This window comes from Oculina patagonica, chromosome 6 (assembly GCF_052425735.1).
Source record: "Oculina patagonica isolate OP01 chromosome 6, crgOcupat, whole genome shotgun sequence".
NCBI classification, from domain to species: Eukaryota; Metazoa; Cnidaria; class Anthozoa; order Scleractinia; family Oculinidae; genus Oculina; species Oculina patagonica.
The window spans coordinates 12,071,838-12,088,942 of NC_135763.1; the positions used below are offsets into that span (position 1 = coordinate 12,071,838).

General features: G+C 41.2%; 3 protein-coding genes across 4 annotated transcripts in view; 1 reads left to right on the forward strand and 2 right to left on the reverse strand.

Moving 5' to 3' along the window:
• LOC144658885 (uncharacterized) overlaps positions 1-17,105 on the forward strand; it is a 58,548-nt gene that overhangs the window by 35,004 nt on the left and 6,439 nt on the right. The gene's annotated exons all lie outside the window — the stretch shown is intronic.
• LOC144657810 (uncharacterized) lies at positions 2,427-4,309 on the reverse strand. The gene is made up of 2 exons (XM_078518175.1): positions 4,095-4,309; positions 2,427-3,305 (listed from the first exon to the last, which is right to left on the reverse strand). Exons 1-2 carry the CDS (start codon positions 4,232-4,234, stop codon positions 2,555-2,557), a joined length of 891 nt encoding a protein of 296 aa, XP_078374301.1. The 5' UTR covers positions 4,235-4,309; the 3' UTR covers positions 2,427-2,554.
• On the reverse strand, positions 8,775-16,382 carry LOC144656942 (spermine synthase-like). Its single transcript, XM_078517200.1, has 10 exons — positions 15,767-16,382; positions 14,656-14,758; positions 13,789-13,931; positions 13,383-13,474; positions 12,506-12,662; positions 11,837-11,924; positions 11,354-11,468; positions 10,105-10,184; positions 9,879-9,997; positions 8,775-9,478 (listed from the first exon to the last, which is right to left on the reverse strand). Exons 1-10 carry the CDS (start codon positions 15,946-15,948, stop codon positions 9,406-9,408), a joined length of 1,152 nt encoding a protein of 383 aa, XP_078373326.1. The 5' UTR covers positions 15,949-16,382; the 3' UTR covers positions 8,775-9,405.

Consider the following 17,105-nt stretch of genomic DNA (forward strand, 5'->3'; position numbering starts at 1 on the left):
CATGCGGTCAAAGGCTTTTTGACCTATCTAAAGGTCGGAGAGTTTTTATCATTTTTACCGAATGGTAATGAGGTGTAGTGATCATTCTCGTTCTCGAAGTGACGTATTTCCGTCACTCCATTCTGATATTAAACCGCAATTAATTCCTGCATTTAACAGTAAACGTGCTGACTGAAAGGTTCTTTAAAACGCCATTCAGCACATGTCAATCAAAAACAAATTACCTTATTATATATATAGGAAATTAACGCTTGTGTTAATTAAGTACTCGGGAAATTAACGCGACTTAAATTAACGCGAATTGAAGGGAAAATTACTTCCCAATAAAGGAAATTAACGCGAGAGAGAGGAGGTAACATTTCAAAATGAAGGAAATTAACGCGACGTACACAACAGGAACAAGTTTATTTCAACACTTGTTGGCGTATAATCTTAAACGAAACAATGTTCGTGGTACTTTTCCCACTTCGAGCGCAGTATCAGTGATAGCGGCAAATGTCCACCCTGATAAAATACTGATAAAATACTGTAACGAGAAATTGGGGCTAAATAATGGAAATTAAGGTCATGAAAATTAACGCTCCATTAATTAACCGTGCGGAAATTAACGTTAACAAAAATTAACGCGTTAAATTCGCGTTAATTTCATGACGTAAAAAAACATGCAAAGGCAAATAAAGTGAGATTGTGACATTACTGATAGCAGCTATAAGCTACGTGCAGTTACGCTTGCCACGTGAACGTTTTAGTAAACTCAGCATTCATGGACACTTTCATGCACGTTTTTGCTTCGCGTCACATCATCGTGTCACGTCATCCGTTTTTCATCTTTTAGCTTTAATTTTTGAGTCGAGCAGAAACGCTCATCTGTCCCTCAAATTTTATTCGCATTTACCTAATGCTAAAAAGGATCAAAGGTTACACTTTAATAAATATTCTTGTGATGAAATAGAATTCGCGCTACGAAGCCTGAGAGCGGGCCTGAGAGCACGAACCATCAATGACGCAATTCCCTTGGAAAGTGGAATTGTGTTACTTTATCGAACGCTTATTTGAAGAGAAAAACCTATCAATGACCCATTCACGCGAGCAAACATTCAAGGGCCTATTTAAAGTTAGCCTGCGTTGCAGACGAACAAAACCCCGGGATTTTGTTCGTCTGCATCATTGAACGCTTATTTGAAAAAAAATATATCAATGACCCATTCACGCAAGAAAACATTCAAAGACAAATTAAGTGAGATTGTGACATTACTGATAGCAGCTATGAACTAAATGTAGTTACGCTTAATTTAAATCATATAAAAAATTATTACGTTCGCCATGTGTTGTGTTTTAGTTTTAGTTTTAAACACCACATCCACAGCACGTTTTTGTTTCGCGTCACGTCACCTCGTGACACGTCATCCGTTTTTCATCTTTTTTTCGAGGAGAAACACGAAGTGCTCGGGCGTATTTTTCTCTCAAAGTTTATCCGCTGCTCAAAAATAACGCTATCTGTGCTGAAAAGAAAAGAAAAGGAAACATTTTCGCAAAACAAATTCACCAATTGTTTAAAAGGATCAAACGTAAATATTTTGGTGGTGAAAACTGAACACGAGCCAAAAATGCGAAAATGCGCAGGTCGACACTTCATTCATCGAATTACCATGAGGTTGGTCGAAGAGCCTTTGATTAGTTTATATGATTTAAGAATGCAATAGGTATTATATACATGCAGAAGCATATAGGTGATATGCTTCTGATACATGTCAACAGATTTCACATTTTCAGATGAGAGCATACCCTGGGTACCAGGGGATTTTTCTCGTGCAAGAAAAACCTCTGGCACCCAGGGTAATGAAAGCAGGGATGCGGTGAAGAAATAACAGGGGAGGGAGGGGTGGGGTGTTATGCCAGTATGCCACACAATTTATCATCCAGACTGAAGATCTTTGGTGAGTATTCTTATACAATAGTGTATATACAACTGTTCAGACTGTTCACAGCACTCTTTTTTTTCTTGTATATTAAATTTTCTTTGACTGTTGAATGAAATTTTTGTTCTAAAAAATGAGAAAACTGGACACAAGCACCTCTTGCTTGCTGTGTCGCTCCATTCTTTCTTTGCATACTGAGAGGCCATTAGCCTGCGAATACAGACACTCCACCTGGGATATCAGGTTTTCATATCAGAACTGAGAATGGTTTTGCCTACTTAAAGTCCAAGATATGTTTATTTTAAGGATGGGGTATCAATCTTGAACAAGAGAAATTTGAACTTTCTGTAAGTGATATATTCTTTCAACACTGATGCTTAAATATCCTACTTCACATTAACTTTATTACCAATATTCAAATTTACACTACTCATTTTCATCCTTCTAGTTAGGACAATAAAATAATTACTTTCTTTGAAACAAAACAGTCTATTCTAGCTGATACACCAAATAAACAAGGATTGTCATCTAAAAGCTTCAAGAAAATTATTTTGTCTTAAACTTTGTGTAAAATTTGACCTAGTTTATCACAATGTTTAACCATGTTACTATTTTTTAAAACTGTTACTTGTCCATCACCTCGCAACCTTTTCTTCTCCTACACAAGACAAAAGTTGTTCCCTATAATCCATGATATCTTCATAATGACCTGATAAAGACAGTATGTCGTTATTCCTCTTGGCTTCACGGTGAAAATCAGGAGTTTTCAGTTCATACCACCTGGGTTTGGGACCACGGATTCTCTCAAGTTCCTCAACGCATTTCTTTTTAAGGAGTCTTTCTTCCTCTAAACGTAGTCTATCTAAGCGTAACCTAGCAAGTTCTTCCTGATATGGTGTAGCTACGGCACTTATTGTTCTTGAGGATAACATTCGATTCTCTGCATCTCTAAACAGGGACAAATCAAACTCCCTGACTGGAGTTTTCCTGATATTTTCACTTGGATCACTTGTCACGTTCCCTTCCATAGTTGACCTCAACACAGAAGCTTTCAAAGGCTGCTTTTGTGCAATTTTCCCAATGTCGACTGGTGCACTTGCTGTGCGATGAATTGGCTTTATAAACCAACTATCTGAATTATAACTACTATTAAGAAATGTATCCATTGTACTGGGTTTCTCCTGTAACCTTGCAAGTTCTTCTTCAGGACCGTCAGCAAATTCTGACAAATCCAGAGCTAAATCATCTGGGTCAACCTCTTCATCAGATGTTTGTAAGTCTTGAAAGCTTACAGATAGCCATGACGGTGTTCTTGTGCTCTTATGAGATACTCCTGAAGTAGATATGGTCATTTCTGAGTTGGTTCTGTAGTTTTGTGGCTTAATTCTGTACAATGAAGAACATAGCAACAAGGAATCACTTCCATTGACAAGGGTTCTTCTAGAGAAAATCTAATAATAAAGCCAGGATCTGAGCCAGGATCCAAGCCAGGATTCGAGCCTGGATTTGAGCCAGTATCGTTATGCACCTATCAATGTTGCTGGTTGGGGGTGAGGGGCATAGGCAGGGGATTTGACAACAATTGTTTGCCCGTAGTGGGGACTTTTGACCATTTTAATGGACTTTCTTACAATATTTTATTGAAGTTTAGTGACTCTTTAGAACATCCACAAATGCCCTGGGGTTGGGCATTTGAACTGAGAGTCTCAGCTAAGTTCAAATCCTGTGCCTATGCCCGGCCTCCCCCCTCCCCTCCCCTTTTGATAGGTGCAATACTTGCGTGACAGTGAAAACCAGCAATAATTATAAAAGCTAACCACAAGCAACCCAAGCTAAAGTAGGCTAACCGGAGTGCTGTTTAGGCTAACTGGAGTGCTATTCAGGCTAACCGGAGCGATAGATAGGCTAACTGGATCCTGACTAGATAGGCTAACCGGATCCTGGCTCAAAGTTTAGGTATCTTCGTTCTTCTAGAGTAAAACATTGCCATATTCAATATAGTTCGAAATATTGGTTCATAAAATTGCTGGAATGTCAATGTGAACAAACTCGATCAGACTTCTAATAAGTCCAAACTGTACACCGAAATTCCTAAGAATTTTCCGAATGATATTTCTTTTTTGAAATAGACAGAATATTAACTTCTTATCGGCCTTGCTTATTCAATAACTTTACCTTACGGGTGTTCGTCGACCACGCAGAATAAAGTCTTCGTCTGGGTTTCGTTTTCTTGTTCCTCTGGAGGGAAGAGGTCGTAAATTATAAAATGAATCCTTTTCTGAGGGTCTTTTCTTTGCCATGCTACTGATGAACATTTTATCTTTCTGCTTAAAAAGCTTGAAAATCGACGGCTGAAAAAGACAGCGAAGATTCCATAGACGACAACAACAAACCGAGTGCAAGCGCCAAGCGTTCGTTTGCTTAGCAACCAAGCTGTGGAACCAGGCTTCTTTCGCGCGGTAAGAAGGCTTGGTGGCAAATTCGCGCGAGCGAGCGAACTGCCCACGCAGATATTCTAAACGATCAGATTTGGATTTACAGGAGCATTGCTACCAATTAATGGGAAAAAGAAGAAGAGAAGAAGAAGAAAGAGAAAAACAATAACAATTGTTATTATATGGCTGAATCCGCGAGCTGACAAGATGAAGCGAATTCTGTGTTCTGATTGGCTACCCGAGCGAGCAAGATGGGCCTACCCACTATCAAAAATCTTTAACAATAGCCCAATTAATTATTTCGATATTTTAAAATTCAGCCTAAAACAATAGACATCACTACGAGGCTCCGGGGAATAAACCCCACAAACTCTATAGTTTGGTCCCCGGAGCCTCGTCCTGAGGTCTATTGTTTTAGGCTGAATTTTAATATATCGAAATTGGGCTATTATTCCATGAGCGAGCGCTCGATATGAGATGGTAGCCGAGATAGCCAACGAGGCGCGTAGCGTCGAGTTGGCTATAACTATCTCATATCCAACAAGTGCGAGTGACAACCTCGTCCCAAGGCGCTTTTCCCTTCCGAGCGGGAAAAGCGCCTTGGGCATGTTGGGGACGAGGTTGTGCGAGTGAAATAATTTTTGTTGTTCGTCCTTCGTATCCGAAGATGACCATAAGACATCTAGATTCTTTGGTGAGTCCGGAGATGGCTGATAAGGCCAATCTGGGCAAGGAAGCCTCTCCCACATGTGGAGCAGAAGTGGGTAGGGGCTGTGCTGTTTGTGCTGACGGCTCTTCCCTTGCGTGCTGCTCGCTTCTCCTCGGCTTGACGGGACCTGCGTTTCTCTGCTGCCTGGGCTCCTTTGGTGATGCATTGGCGCCAGGAGGGTCTGTCGGAGGCAAGAAACTCCCAGGACTCAGTGCTGATGTTAAAGTCTTTTAGGGAGACTTTCAGACTGTCCTTGTAGCGCTTTCGTTGCCCTCCAACTGTGCGCTTGCCAGAGCAGAGATCTCCGTAGAAGAGCTGCTTTGGAATGCGATCGTCTGGCATGCGAGAGACGTGGCCTGCCCATCTCAGCTGGGCCTTGCGCATGATGGTTATGGCGCTGGGAAGGTCTGCCTGCTTCAGTACTTCCGTGTCCGGGACTTTGTCCTGCCAGCGAATGTGGAGAATGTTTCGGAGGCACCTCAGATGGAAGTGGTTGATCAGCTTCTCATGCCGTCTGTACGCAGTCCAGGTTTCGCAGCCGTACAGTAGGGTGGTGAGGACCACAGCACGGTAGACTTTAAGCTTGGTATTGAGGCTGATTCCTCTTCTCTCCCAGACTTTCTCCCGCAGTCTCCCAAACGCGCTGCATGTCTTGGAGATTCTGTTGTTGATCTCAGCGTCAATGTTTGCATTGCGAGAGAGTGTGCTGCCTTGGTATGTGAAAGACTCAACTGCCTGTAGTGTCTGACCATTCACCGTTATCTGCGGCTAGTGGTACTGTTTGTTCGGGGCTGGCTGGTACATTACTTCCGTCTTCTTGGTGCTGATTGTGAGGCCGAAGTTGTTGCAGGCTGTGGAAAAACTGTCCATCTCCGCTTGCATTTCTTGCTCGTTGCTGGCATTGAGGGCACAGTCGTCAGCAAAGAGAAAGTCTCTGAGAACAGTCTCCTTCACCTTCGTGACGGCCTGCAACCTCCTGGGGTTGAACAGTTTTCCGTCGTACCGGTACCTGATGTCAAGGCCAGGATCGCAGTCCCTGAAGGCGTCAGACAGCATTGCCGAGAACATCAAGCTGAACAGCGTCGGGGCCAGAACACAACCCTGTTTGACTCCGTTGGTCACTGGGAAGGCTTCGGTTGGTTCACCATCGTCGAGAACTCTGGCCATCATGCCGTCATGGAATTGGCGGACGATTGTGATGAATGTGCTTGGGCAGCCGAATTTCTCCATGATCTTCCAGAGGCCTTCCCGGCTGACTGTATCAAAGGCCTTAGTTAGGTCAACGAAGGTCGTGTAGAGGTCGCGATGCTGCTCCATGCACTTCTCTTGGAGCTGACAGGCAGGAAAGATCATGTCAGTGTTCCCTCGACCCGCACGGAAGCCGCATTGGCTCTCAGGAAGGAGGCCTTGCTCCAGGTGTTCCAGCAGACGGTTGAGCAGGACCCGGGCCAGGATCTTGCCTGCTATGGACAGGAGGGATATTCATCTGTGGTTATCGCAGGACTGGCGATTACCCTTCCGTTTATAGATGTGTACGATTGTGGCATCCCTGAATTCTTGTGGCAGGTGCATTTGGTACCACATAGACTGGAACAGGCTTGTCAGCTGACTGCGAATGGTTTCGCCACCTGTCTTGTATACCTCAGCAGGGATAGCGTCAGGGACTGGAGCTTTCCCAGTGGTCATCTGCTTGATGGCTTTGTTGAAACCCAGTGTTTGTGGTCAATGGTATATGAGCTCATATATGATGGCCTATAAACCAATCAAAACTCAGGAATTGCAATTTACCATTGCTAGTTTTTATTAGTAGAAACTCAGCCGTGTTCTATTGGAAATCCGCGAATCTGATTGGTTCTCCCATTGTTTTCTATTCGCCGTTAAGTTCGCCACTAAATTTTCCCCGATTCTGATTGGTTTAAATTGAACACGTGACGCGATAGTGTTCGTCCGCCGAAGGGCACTATTTTAACAATAGAGTGCTTCTGTCGAGGAACTATCGGCTGATAGTTGCCCCGTGGAAATTTGATGTTCTTAAAACAAATATTAGCCCGAGAAGCGTAGCTTCGAGGGCTAATATGCTAGTTTTAAGAACATCAAATTTCCAAGGGGCAACTATCAGACCGATAGTTCCGAGACAGAAACACTCTATTGTCTTTATTGTTCACCACTAAATTTTCTTCCGCGCGCACATACAAAAACAAGCATCGTGAATTATTTTTACTTTTGAGGATAAAAAACTCAATTGAAAGCCGAAATTTAACAAACGAAACAAAACCAGACGAGAAACCCACTAAATGCAGTGAATTTGGTTGGGTTTTTTTGTCTGCAGGCACGCTTTTTTACAAAAAAAGGCACGGGTGCGCTCGGGAGGGCACTATGGGCTGATAGTGCCCTCCGGCGCGCGGGCACTATCGCGTCACGTGTTCAATTTAAACCAATCAGAATCGGAGAAAATTTAGTGGTGAACTATAATTTAACAATAGAGTGTTTCTGTCGAGGAACTATCGGCTGATAGTTGCCCCGCTGAAATTTGATCTTCTTAAAACAAATATTATGCTAATATGCTAGTTTTAAGAACATCAAATTTCCAAGGGGCAACTATCAGACCGATAGTTCCAAGACAGAAACACTCTATTGTCTTTATTGTTCACCACTAAATTTTCTTCCGCGCGCACATACAAAAACAAGCATCGTGAATTATTTTTACTTTTGGGGATAAAAAACTCAACTGAAAGCCGAAATTTAACAAACGAAACAAAACCAGACGAGAAACCCACTAAATGCAGTGAATTTGGTTGGTTTTTTTTTGTCTGCAGGCACGCTTGTTTACAAAAAAAGGCACGGGTGCGCTCGGAAGGGCACTATGGGCTGATAGTGCCCTCCGGCGCGCGGGCACTATCGCGTCACGTGTTCAATTTAAACCAATCAAAATCGGAGAAAATTTAGCGGTGAACTATAAGAGCGAATAGTCAACGAGGCGCAGCTGAGTTGACTATCGCTCATAGAAAACTCAGGCTCGTAGTCTAATTGTAAAATAAACAAAAATAGACCTTGAAGATGGTTTTCACTGAAGTTCCCGAGTTGACAACTGCTTCGGGTACAAATTTTTCAAGATAACCACAATAGATTCAGAAATCAAACAGTTTTGTTAACCATATAGAGTTTTAACAATATGTGCTAGACATTAATTAATCATTTCATTTTTTTCTTCACCATGGTCACCATGTCTAGAAAATCGCATGCATGAAGAAAGCGAGTTGCAATTCGCGATCTCATGGGTGCGTGTGATATTTTAAAAGTTCCCAAAATTGCACTAGCCGTTTAAAAACATCACGAGTGACCAAAAACCAGTCGCAACCTGCCTAAGCAGTTTATTCAATTTGCTGTATATACAAGCGGTTGTACTCAACAATCGGTCCGCCGAAAAAAACGGCAAATGTATACAACAGAAAACTACTTGAACGTCATTGACTAACTCGGATCAGAATCCAGAAATTTTGTTGAGTATATTGATAAAAGGTAAAATGAAGTAGTCTGTACTGACAAAAACGAGTTAACTTTATTAATAGTAAATAACCTACACAAGAAGTAAAAAAGTGATCAGGCTATAATTAAAACGATTGAAATTTTTATGTAATATACTATAATGTACTATGATAACTACTGGCCAACTAAAGCGCGCAATATCTAAAAATTAAAGGGAAAACTATTCATTTACAGACCATTGTGTCTTAAAAGTAAATAAGTACCTGTAAATAGATAAATAATTTATCTATACTTTTCAAAACTGCTGAATTTGAAATAGCTGCAAAATACAATTACGATTTCAGATTGTTTCATTTTTCATTTCATTTTTTTTTTTATCATCACTAGGGACTCATGTGAATTCATAATAGAAAATGATCCATCTCAATGACATTAAATATCAAAATTCGATGACATCTTTGATTTAAACTCCTAATAAATAAAAACGCAGAACCTTTTCAGTGACTCCTTCCCGTCGCATTGTTGGGGATTACCTCCCCCTCCCCACCCCCAAGGATATATGATACGTTGGTAAAAACTCACATCATTACGCTTAGGAGCTCGCGAATATTCACCCAATACTCAAATTGTACAGAAATGTTTAATGGTTCATTGGGTGTTCGGGTGAAATTTTTGCTGCCTTACAGCAAGTTTGTTAAGGTCTGTTAAGAAGGAGCGCGCGAGCGGCGAAGCTGAGAGAAGTGAGGTAGATCATTTTCTGCGTATGCTTTGCTGCCCTCGTGCCCTTTATAAGTTGTTTGCTAAACCACGATCCATAAGGCTACATTTTAATATTCTATTTTATAGAATTAGCAATTTATTTGTCTTGGATGATTCCATTTGGCAATTCATAGTAGTCTTCTTTCTTCCATATCTCATAAAACGTCCATCTTTAGGATGAATCAAGAACATTAAGGAATAAAATTAAAAATCATCTTTGATATCTGCCAGCCGGTTTATTCATATCTTATTTACTTTCTACTTGCGTGGTTTGAGAAAACCATTGAAATTTTAAACACACAAAGTTTAAACTCTGACAGACGTCAAGAGTTGAGAGCTGGAGGAAAGCTGTTTGTTTTGAGGTTTGCAATTTTGGGCCATATTTCTGGAGAAAATAATCCATTTGAACTTCGCGTTTAATGGCTAATCAATAGCTGAACACTCAAACCTGCCTTTAAAAGCATTATTTTTTTTGGAAGGGGGGGGGGGGGAGTGTATGCTGTTCTTGAAGTTATAAAAAAGAGATCGCACGTTTATTCAAGATAAACTGTCTAAGAATACAAAGGATACAGTTCTAAGAAGGAAGGGACGAAAACGAACTCTTTCCTGAATTCCACTGGGCAACACAAATTTGCGAGTTGCTCTTCGTACAGACTTAAACTGTTTTGCATGTTAAATCCATTTGCACCCTAAATTGAAAAACAAATAGCATTACTAAAAAGATACGTACGTGATTACAGTTGTCATTTATATAATAAATGCAAATATCGTCTTTTAGTAATATGTTCACACTTACTTGTACAAAATACTTTCCTCGTGGAGAAAGAAGACGAATTGAAAGATCCTGAATTTCCTGTTGGAAGTCCAAATACGAGCCTACAGACCAAATAAAATAGTTCAATTAAAAATCTAGCTATCAGATTTAGCCAACTTTACCTTCTACTGGGAAAAATAGCTTAAACTTCCACTAGTACGATTAACTTACATAAGGGATCACTATAAAAAGGGCAATATTTATCTACCATAATCGGGCAACCAGGCATTTGCTTGAATTTCGGGAGCTCGTTGAATTGACATATTTTACTTTGGTTTTCAAACTTCTCCGCCAAGCTTATTCAAGTTTATTTACTGAAGGAGCAAGAAATCGTGACACTTGACCACCTTGGCTTGTCTGCCCAGACTTGATTTACAAGCAAACTTATGTAGTAATTCTATAGAAGATACCCCCTAATATTGTTACAAGAAAGCCAAAAGAACAGCAAGGAATTCGAAGTTTCATAGCGTACACTGTTTTCAGCCTCTCTATTTTTCTACGCAAATGAACCCTCGGACGTACAAGCAAACTCATACCCCCACCATCGTACAAGGGGGAGGGGGGGGGGAGTGGATGGAACCCCTCCACAGAGTTTTCGTCCTATTAAGGCGCAGCGAAATTATTATGCACTAAGTAGAAAGCCCGTAGCGTACTCTACAAGATGACATAACTTTTGTTGGCTATGACGTCATATGACGTCACGTAACGTCATTATAGCCGCCGTCTTGGATCCACCATCTTGGATTTCACCGTTTTCTTAGAAAGTCAGAAAATAACGGAAATTGACGCAAAATCAAGTCAGAATGCTCATAGAATGCAAAAATAATCAAATCGTGCAATTCTGTTTCAAAACACTGGAAAAAATAAAGAAAAATGTTAAAAAAGACGATTTATGACGTTGCCATGGTAACGTCAAATAACATGGACAAATAATTGACATATCAAATTTTTGTAAGGGATGAATGAACAGCTACTGAAAGTTTTAGCGTTGTAGAGTAATTCCTATTTTCAAAATTTCGAAAAAACCTTACGGGAGGGGTGGCATCCAACCCCCGCATTGTACGTCCGAGGGTTAAAAGAAGTTTACTCTAGTTTCCGCCTCCCACCCTCTCGCGCCTCCCGTTTTGCACTGGCGTCCAGTTTTCCCGTGATTCTTTTCCCGCGTTCAACGATCGAAGAAATAAGTTAACGCGACAATAAACAATTATGACACTGGAAAATTACTGCTTACCGTCTTGCTCTTCTGATCGTATAACAACATCAGTTAGATCATTAATAACGAAATCAAACATTGTCTTCTCCTTCAGAAATTCTCGCATTACTTGAGTACAGTCATCAATTATTATCTGTGACAAAATAGCGAGAAAAAAAAACGCACACCATTTAATTTAATGACAAGAGGGAAAATCACCCGTGTTAATACCTCGTACTGCCAGAGCGACCAAGTTCAAGATATTGTATGAATGGAGATTTCTAAAAAATTAAATACAACTTGTCCGCCTGTATTAAGAGGAGTTTGTACCAAAACAATCATCCTCGTATCAGGTCTCGTGACAACAACAACAACAACAACAGCAACAACAACAACAACAACAACAACAGCAACAACAACAACAACAGCAACAGCAACAGCAACAGCAACAACAACAAAACGGAACGATTTCTAGTGAGTCCATGAAGAGTTATGTCTATAGCCGTACAGCTGGCCACTTACCTCGTAATTTTTCCCCCGAAGATTGTCAAGCGAATCACCACAAATAGTTCTAAGATGCTTTCGTGAGGCATTAATGACACTTTCGTCAATTTATTAGGTATTAAGGAACGAAACGTATAAGACCTTATCTCTCTATGAAACACCCTCGGCGATAATACGGTATTTTATCTATGAAACGCCCCCGGTGTTTATTTCAAACTTGCATGGCTCGGTGGACCCAGCGTTTATTTTACTTCTACAGTCAATTCGGTCCCGGTGTTTATTAAACAATGTTTTTTTTTTTTCATTAGTTTTGACAGACACAAATCTTGCCACTGTTCCTACAGCTTATTGTATCTCCAGTTATTGCTTGAGGGGTTTATCAACAACTTTATCTTGAAAACCCGGTGTTTGTTCGGTGCCTTCAGCCTGCGTTTTATCGAGAAAATACGGTAAACATGCATCACATAGGCTAAAGTAAGTTCCTAAAAAAGAATAAATTCAAACCTCTTAACTTTAGAAAACTGTACATTAATATTTTTTAAATATAAGCAAAAATGTATGAAACTTGAGTACCATAAGCCCTTCGACCTACGTCAACCATCACCAGAATCGAAACTTGCACGAGCTGAGAAACTTTTTACTCCAACCCTCTCACCACACTCTAGCATTTTAGCATATTTAAAGGATATCTCAACCATAACAACAGATTTCGGATTTTGTTTCAATAACTCATGTAACACTCCCCCGTCACCTCCCCCCAGGATAAGAACACTTTTGTCGTTGTAGTCCACCCTGCCGTCGCCCAAAAGTGCCTGCGTGTAGACGAGGTCGCTCTCGGCAATCACTGGTAAATTAAAAAAATAAATAAAAATAAATTGCCTTTATTTAGAAACGGCAGTATTGAAGCTATAAGTTTGTGGGGCCGTGTAGTCCCGATCGAATTGAAAGGAAGGAGGATAATCTGCATGCGCATATGTAAGAGCCCTTATAGTGCTTTCTACAAGCAGGAAGGGTAACCCTAGGTGCTAGGGTTACCCTAGCAAGAGGGTTAGAAGATAGCCCGGGTTTACAAGCAAAATTCGCAGGTAGGGTAACCCTACTTACCCGGGTCAACTTACACCGGTTACGCTTCAGTTAACCTTGTAAAATTTTGTCGTTAGAAGCTGTTATTCGAAAATAATTCCGTTCCAGTGCAAAAATACGACAAATTGTGAATGAACACGATGTTTCTTGGACACAATTCGCTGTTCTTGTCGGTATTTTTAAACATATTTAGCTTCTTGGAGCCAAAATAAAGTTGTCCCGGGTAGGCGAGTCTCAAAACAACTGTTAATAAATTTTCATGGCTTTCCATCTCAGAAAAGAAAGGTATGTAGAACGTTTAGTATGAGCCAGCCCCTTAATACCTAATAATGCATAAACGCGCTTTTCAGTTTATGCCTTACCTTATGCATGATATTTCTTTTTCATGTCACTACTACATAAAATATGTGTATATAAAAGAAAATTCGCCGTGTCGAGCAAGTGGATAGGACAAAATGGTAGGAGAATCGTCGTGACTTACTTTCTATCTCATCCAGGAGAAGCATGTTTCCAAACTGAGGTGAATGTACAATCTGAATATGTTGATATGGAGAATACTCACTGGAAACAACTCTAAAAAATATCGGAGAAAGAAAGAAAGCAATGAACTGTGATATACTAAAACAATGAAATTTTCTCTCGGCCCTTCTCGATTGCCTCGCCTTTGTTATTTGATACTGACAATTCACGAGGAACAAGAGACGAACTGTTAGTCAGGGCCGAACCTAGGATTTTTTGTCTGCGGGGCAAATTTTCCTGGCGAGGGAAACTGGGGTTTCTTTAGTTTAGTTTTCCTTTTTGGCGGGGGCAACTGGCGGGGGCAACTGCCCCCCCTGCCTCCCCACTAGGTACGGCCCTGTTTGTATGTCAAAGCTGTGCCGGATTACCTGTCAAAGTCATACTCTATTATTCTGTCGTCAGATGTTTCGCGGTAGCAGCGGATTTCTTTGCCTCGCGTGATTGGAAGAATGTACATCGCTTTCGAACAAGACAGGCTTGTTTTAAGGCGATCACGCAGTTCTACCATTTCCTAGATAAAGAGAAAAGTTATTAGTATAACCACTAAAATATAGCCAATGAAGTAGACACTATTAACCCTTGTAAAAATTTATTAGCAAAAGTAAAAACGTCAAACAGTGCGCGCTTTCAATCAAGTTTCTCGCATAGAAAGCCAGTTTAGTCGAGAATCGAACGAGTACGAGTACCACTTCTAGCTTCTGAAGATGTATGTTAAAACATACGAAACGTCAAGTAAAAGGTTTTTTTTTCTTCTAAAAATGCGTTTGTCCATAATGTTCATCACCGCAGTTTGCGTGTTATTTTTAGTTAAAGTACCACTTTATGTCAAATTCCGGTCTCAGAGAATGCCTGGAATGAGCCCACAGTACTTGTCTCGAGGTTTCTTAGCAACGGATGACGCCATTTCTGGAGAGTTTTCGAGTGGTCGCGTGCTGTTTTTGCTGGATAATATCGAAAACGGTACTTGCTTCTCAATTAAACTGAGTTTGCTTTTAGTCACATTTTTGTCCACCTTGACAATGCAAAGATGGGAGGTAAATCGAACCACTCATTGAGGCCACGTGATTGGGTTAGTTGTGCCGTCTGATATTAAAGGTATTTAACCTTGTAATTAACTATTTTGAGCGGAACGCTGCAGGGTTAACCCCCTCCTCCCACAGTTGTCCACGCGTACGTCTTCAAGTTTTCTGGAGAGATCAGTAACTTGTCATAAACGTTAGAGTTTTGCTACTTACGTCTTTAGTCCAAATATGATACGAATTATTGTTGTTGTCACCAATGTATTGTACAACATCAAGGGCCACAAAGCCATCTGGGAACACCCGAACCGTACACTGCCTGCAATGTTCAACAAACCGTCATGCGTAATACTGCTTGAGGTATGAGCCAGGATAGGAGCGCTGGCAAGATGAGCCCGGGAGAACTGGGGACCAGAACGATGACAGGATAATGGAGGTGATATTTTATCGTTTAATTTAACCCCAACCAATCCCCATTCATTTGCTGAAATTTTACGTTTGATATATCCCTTTAGGCGTAGAACTTTGGTATCATCGACTTATATTTTGAAAGACAAAATGACAAATTCACCACCCCTCCTTCTTGTGGGAGGCGCGGTGTCCTAATGGTTAGCGCGCTTGACCCCGAGTCGAACGGCCCGGGTTCGAGGCCTGGCCGGAGGCGCTGTGTTGTGTTCTTGGGCAAGACACTTTACTCTCACAGTGCCTCTCTCCACCCAGGTGTATAAATGGGTACCGGCGAATTTACTGCTGGGGGTTAACCCTGCGATGGACAAGCATCTCATCCAGGGGGGAGTAGCAATACACCTAGTCACTTAATGCTACGGAAACCGGGATGAGCTCCGGCTGTATGGGACACTTGGTTTGGACACAGTCTTTACCTTATAAATTCACCCTCCACCGCAAGATTCAGGTAGTTTTCAAATAAGTGTGGGAAGTAATCCAAGGTTACTTTGGTTTTGCCTTACTACACTTTCCCGGCTTAAAAGAAAAAAACTTGCGCCAACTACTCAACTTCCGATGTTTGCCATGTTTCTACTTCGTCCCGCCCCGACTAATTGCCCCTGGGTCTCCGAAAATGATGCACAAGTGATAATTAATCACTGGGTCCCGTGCGTCTTCCCGCGCAAAGCGCCGAAAACTAATCTTTTACCCAGACTCTGTCTGACGTTCCGTAGCCGTCAACGTGTCTGTGCTTTGAGTCCTCATTGGTTTATTGTGATGTTTACATTAGTTGTGATCAGCCTTTAAAATCGCTTTGGGTTTAGCTTTACGACACTCGATTGCAAACCGCTCAAATTATATCTAGTAGTTGCAAATAACTTACGTTTCAGTGTTATCAAAGAAAAAGAGCATAGTGTTAGGCCTGGGTTGGAAAATGGAGTCCTCTTTTCCAAACTTCTCCTGTAGTTCTTCTGCGATCTTTTCTTTAAGATTCAGCATCGATTTCTCGTTGAATGGCCCGAGAAGTGTGATATTAAAGTCCAGAAGAGTCTGTTTAACTGACATGATGATTTAATGTTATGGCTTCACTAGGAAGTTAAAGACCTTTCACCTAAAACACAAACGTAATGTATCGAGTGGTAAGCAGAGTGCTAGACGAGAACATACGATCACTAGCATTCGATTTAAGTTGCGGCATAATTCCTTTGGATGTCAGCTACATAACAGGCTATAAGAGCTGTACTGATCTGAAATTCGATCGGAAAAAACTTCCTCAGTTCGAAAAATTGTAAACTTATAAAACGAGCAATAACTACACATACTTTATTTCAAGACTACGCTGGGCTGATTCTATTGGTTGACTGAATTATTGAGTAAGTTAGCTTGTCCAGCCGGGGTTTGGGGTAAACAGAGGGCTTTTGAATTAGCTATACATTTATGTTTTGATTTCCTTCCTTGAAAAAAAATGGGTATTTTTTTTAAGGAGGGGGCGGGGAGTGGGGGGGGGGGGGGGAATAGTGATGCTATATGCAGCATTTGGGTTCTTTACCATCCCTTGAATTCTTGGCTTGCAACCACGTGTCAAGGCGGCCATGTTGGTGGACAAAACAATATATAAAAAAGTTTTCGCGGAATTTGCATGATAAAAGAGTTTAGTTCCTAGCATGCCCGCCGTGACGTCAGCTGCAACCCAGCAATACTACGATTACGTGACTAGACCACTTTGGAATCACGTGGACCCGTTTTGAAAAAAGCTAAATCGGCCTAGTCCTTTGGCGTTCTCTCTTGTTTCGATGACCGCGCAAAACCTGGGTGAGTGTTATTCGGTGACGTCACTGTTCAAGATGAAGCCCAGTCTCCCTTGAGCCGAGAACGCCAAGAAGCTGAATGTTTTCCTTGTTGAGGCTTGCAACTGCTAGCTTCGCCGGTACGTTACTTTTCTTTTCATAAACAAACTTATTTCTTTATTTTGTTCGCTTTACCACTCTCGAAATACTTCATTTAATAAATAAAGCATCGCTTTCAAGTAATTTACCTTAGACAACATTCTTCCCCTTCTCGTCCCCATAACCTTTTTCGTTTCTCTTAGCCGGTGGGGCCTTGGCACGAGAAACAAAGGGCTCTGGGGACACAGGATTTCCAGTCCTAGATTCTAGTACTTCCGTTCCTCTTTTATGCAGTAATGATTTTTCAAAAGAATGTATGAGAAAGTCGTTGCGTAT

Coding starts and splice junctions, on each gene's coding strand:
- LOC144656942 (XM_078517200.1), bottom strand. CDS start 15,948: ATGTCAGTTAAACAGACTCTTCTGGACTTTAATATCACACTTCTCGGG. Junction 13,475..13,788: donor ATAGAGTATGACTTTGACAG/GTAATCCGGCAC, acceptor GATATTTTTTAG/AGTTGTTTCCAGTGAGTATT. Junction 11,925..12,505: donor TCTGTTGTTATGGTTGAGAT/ATCCTTTAAATA, acceptor TACCTAATAAAT/TGACGAAAGTGTCATTAATG.
- LOC144657810 (XM_078518175.1), bottom strand. CDS start 4,234: ATGTTCATCAGTAGCATGGCAAAGAAAAGACCCTCAGAAAAGGATTCA. Junction 3,306..4,094: donor GGTCGACGAACACCCGTAAG/GTAAAGTTATTG, acceptor TTCATTGTACAG/AATTAAGCCACAAAACTACA.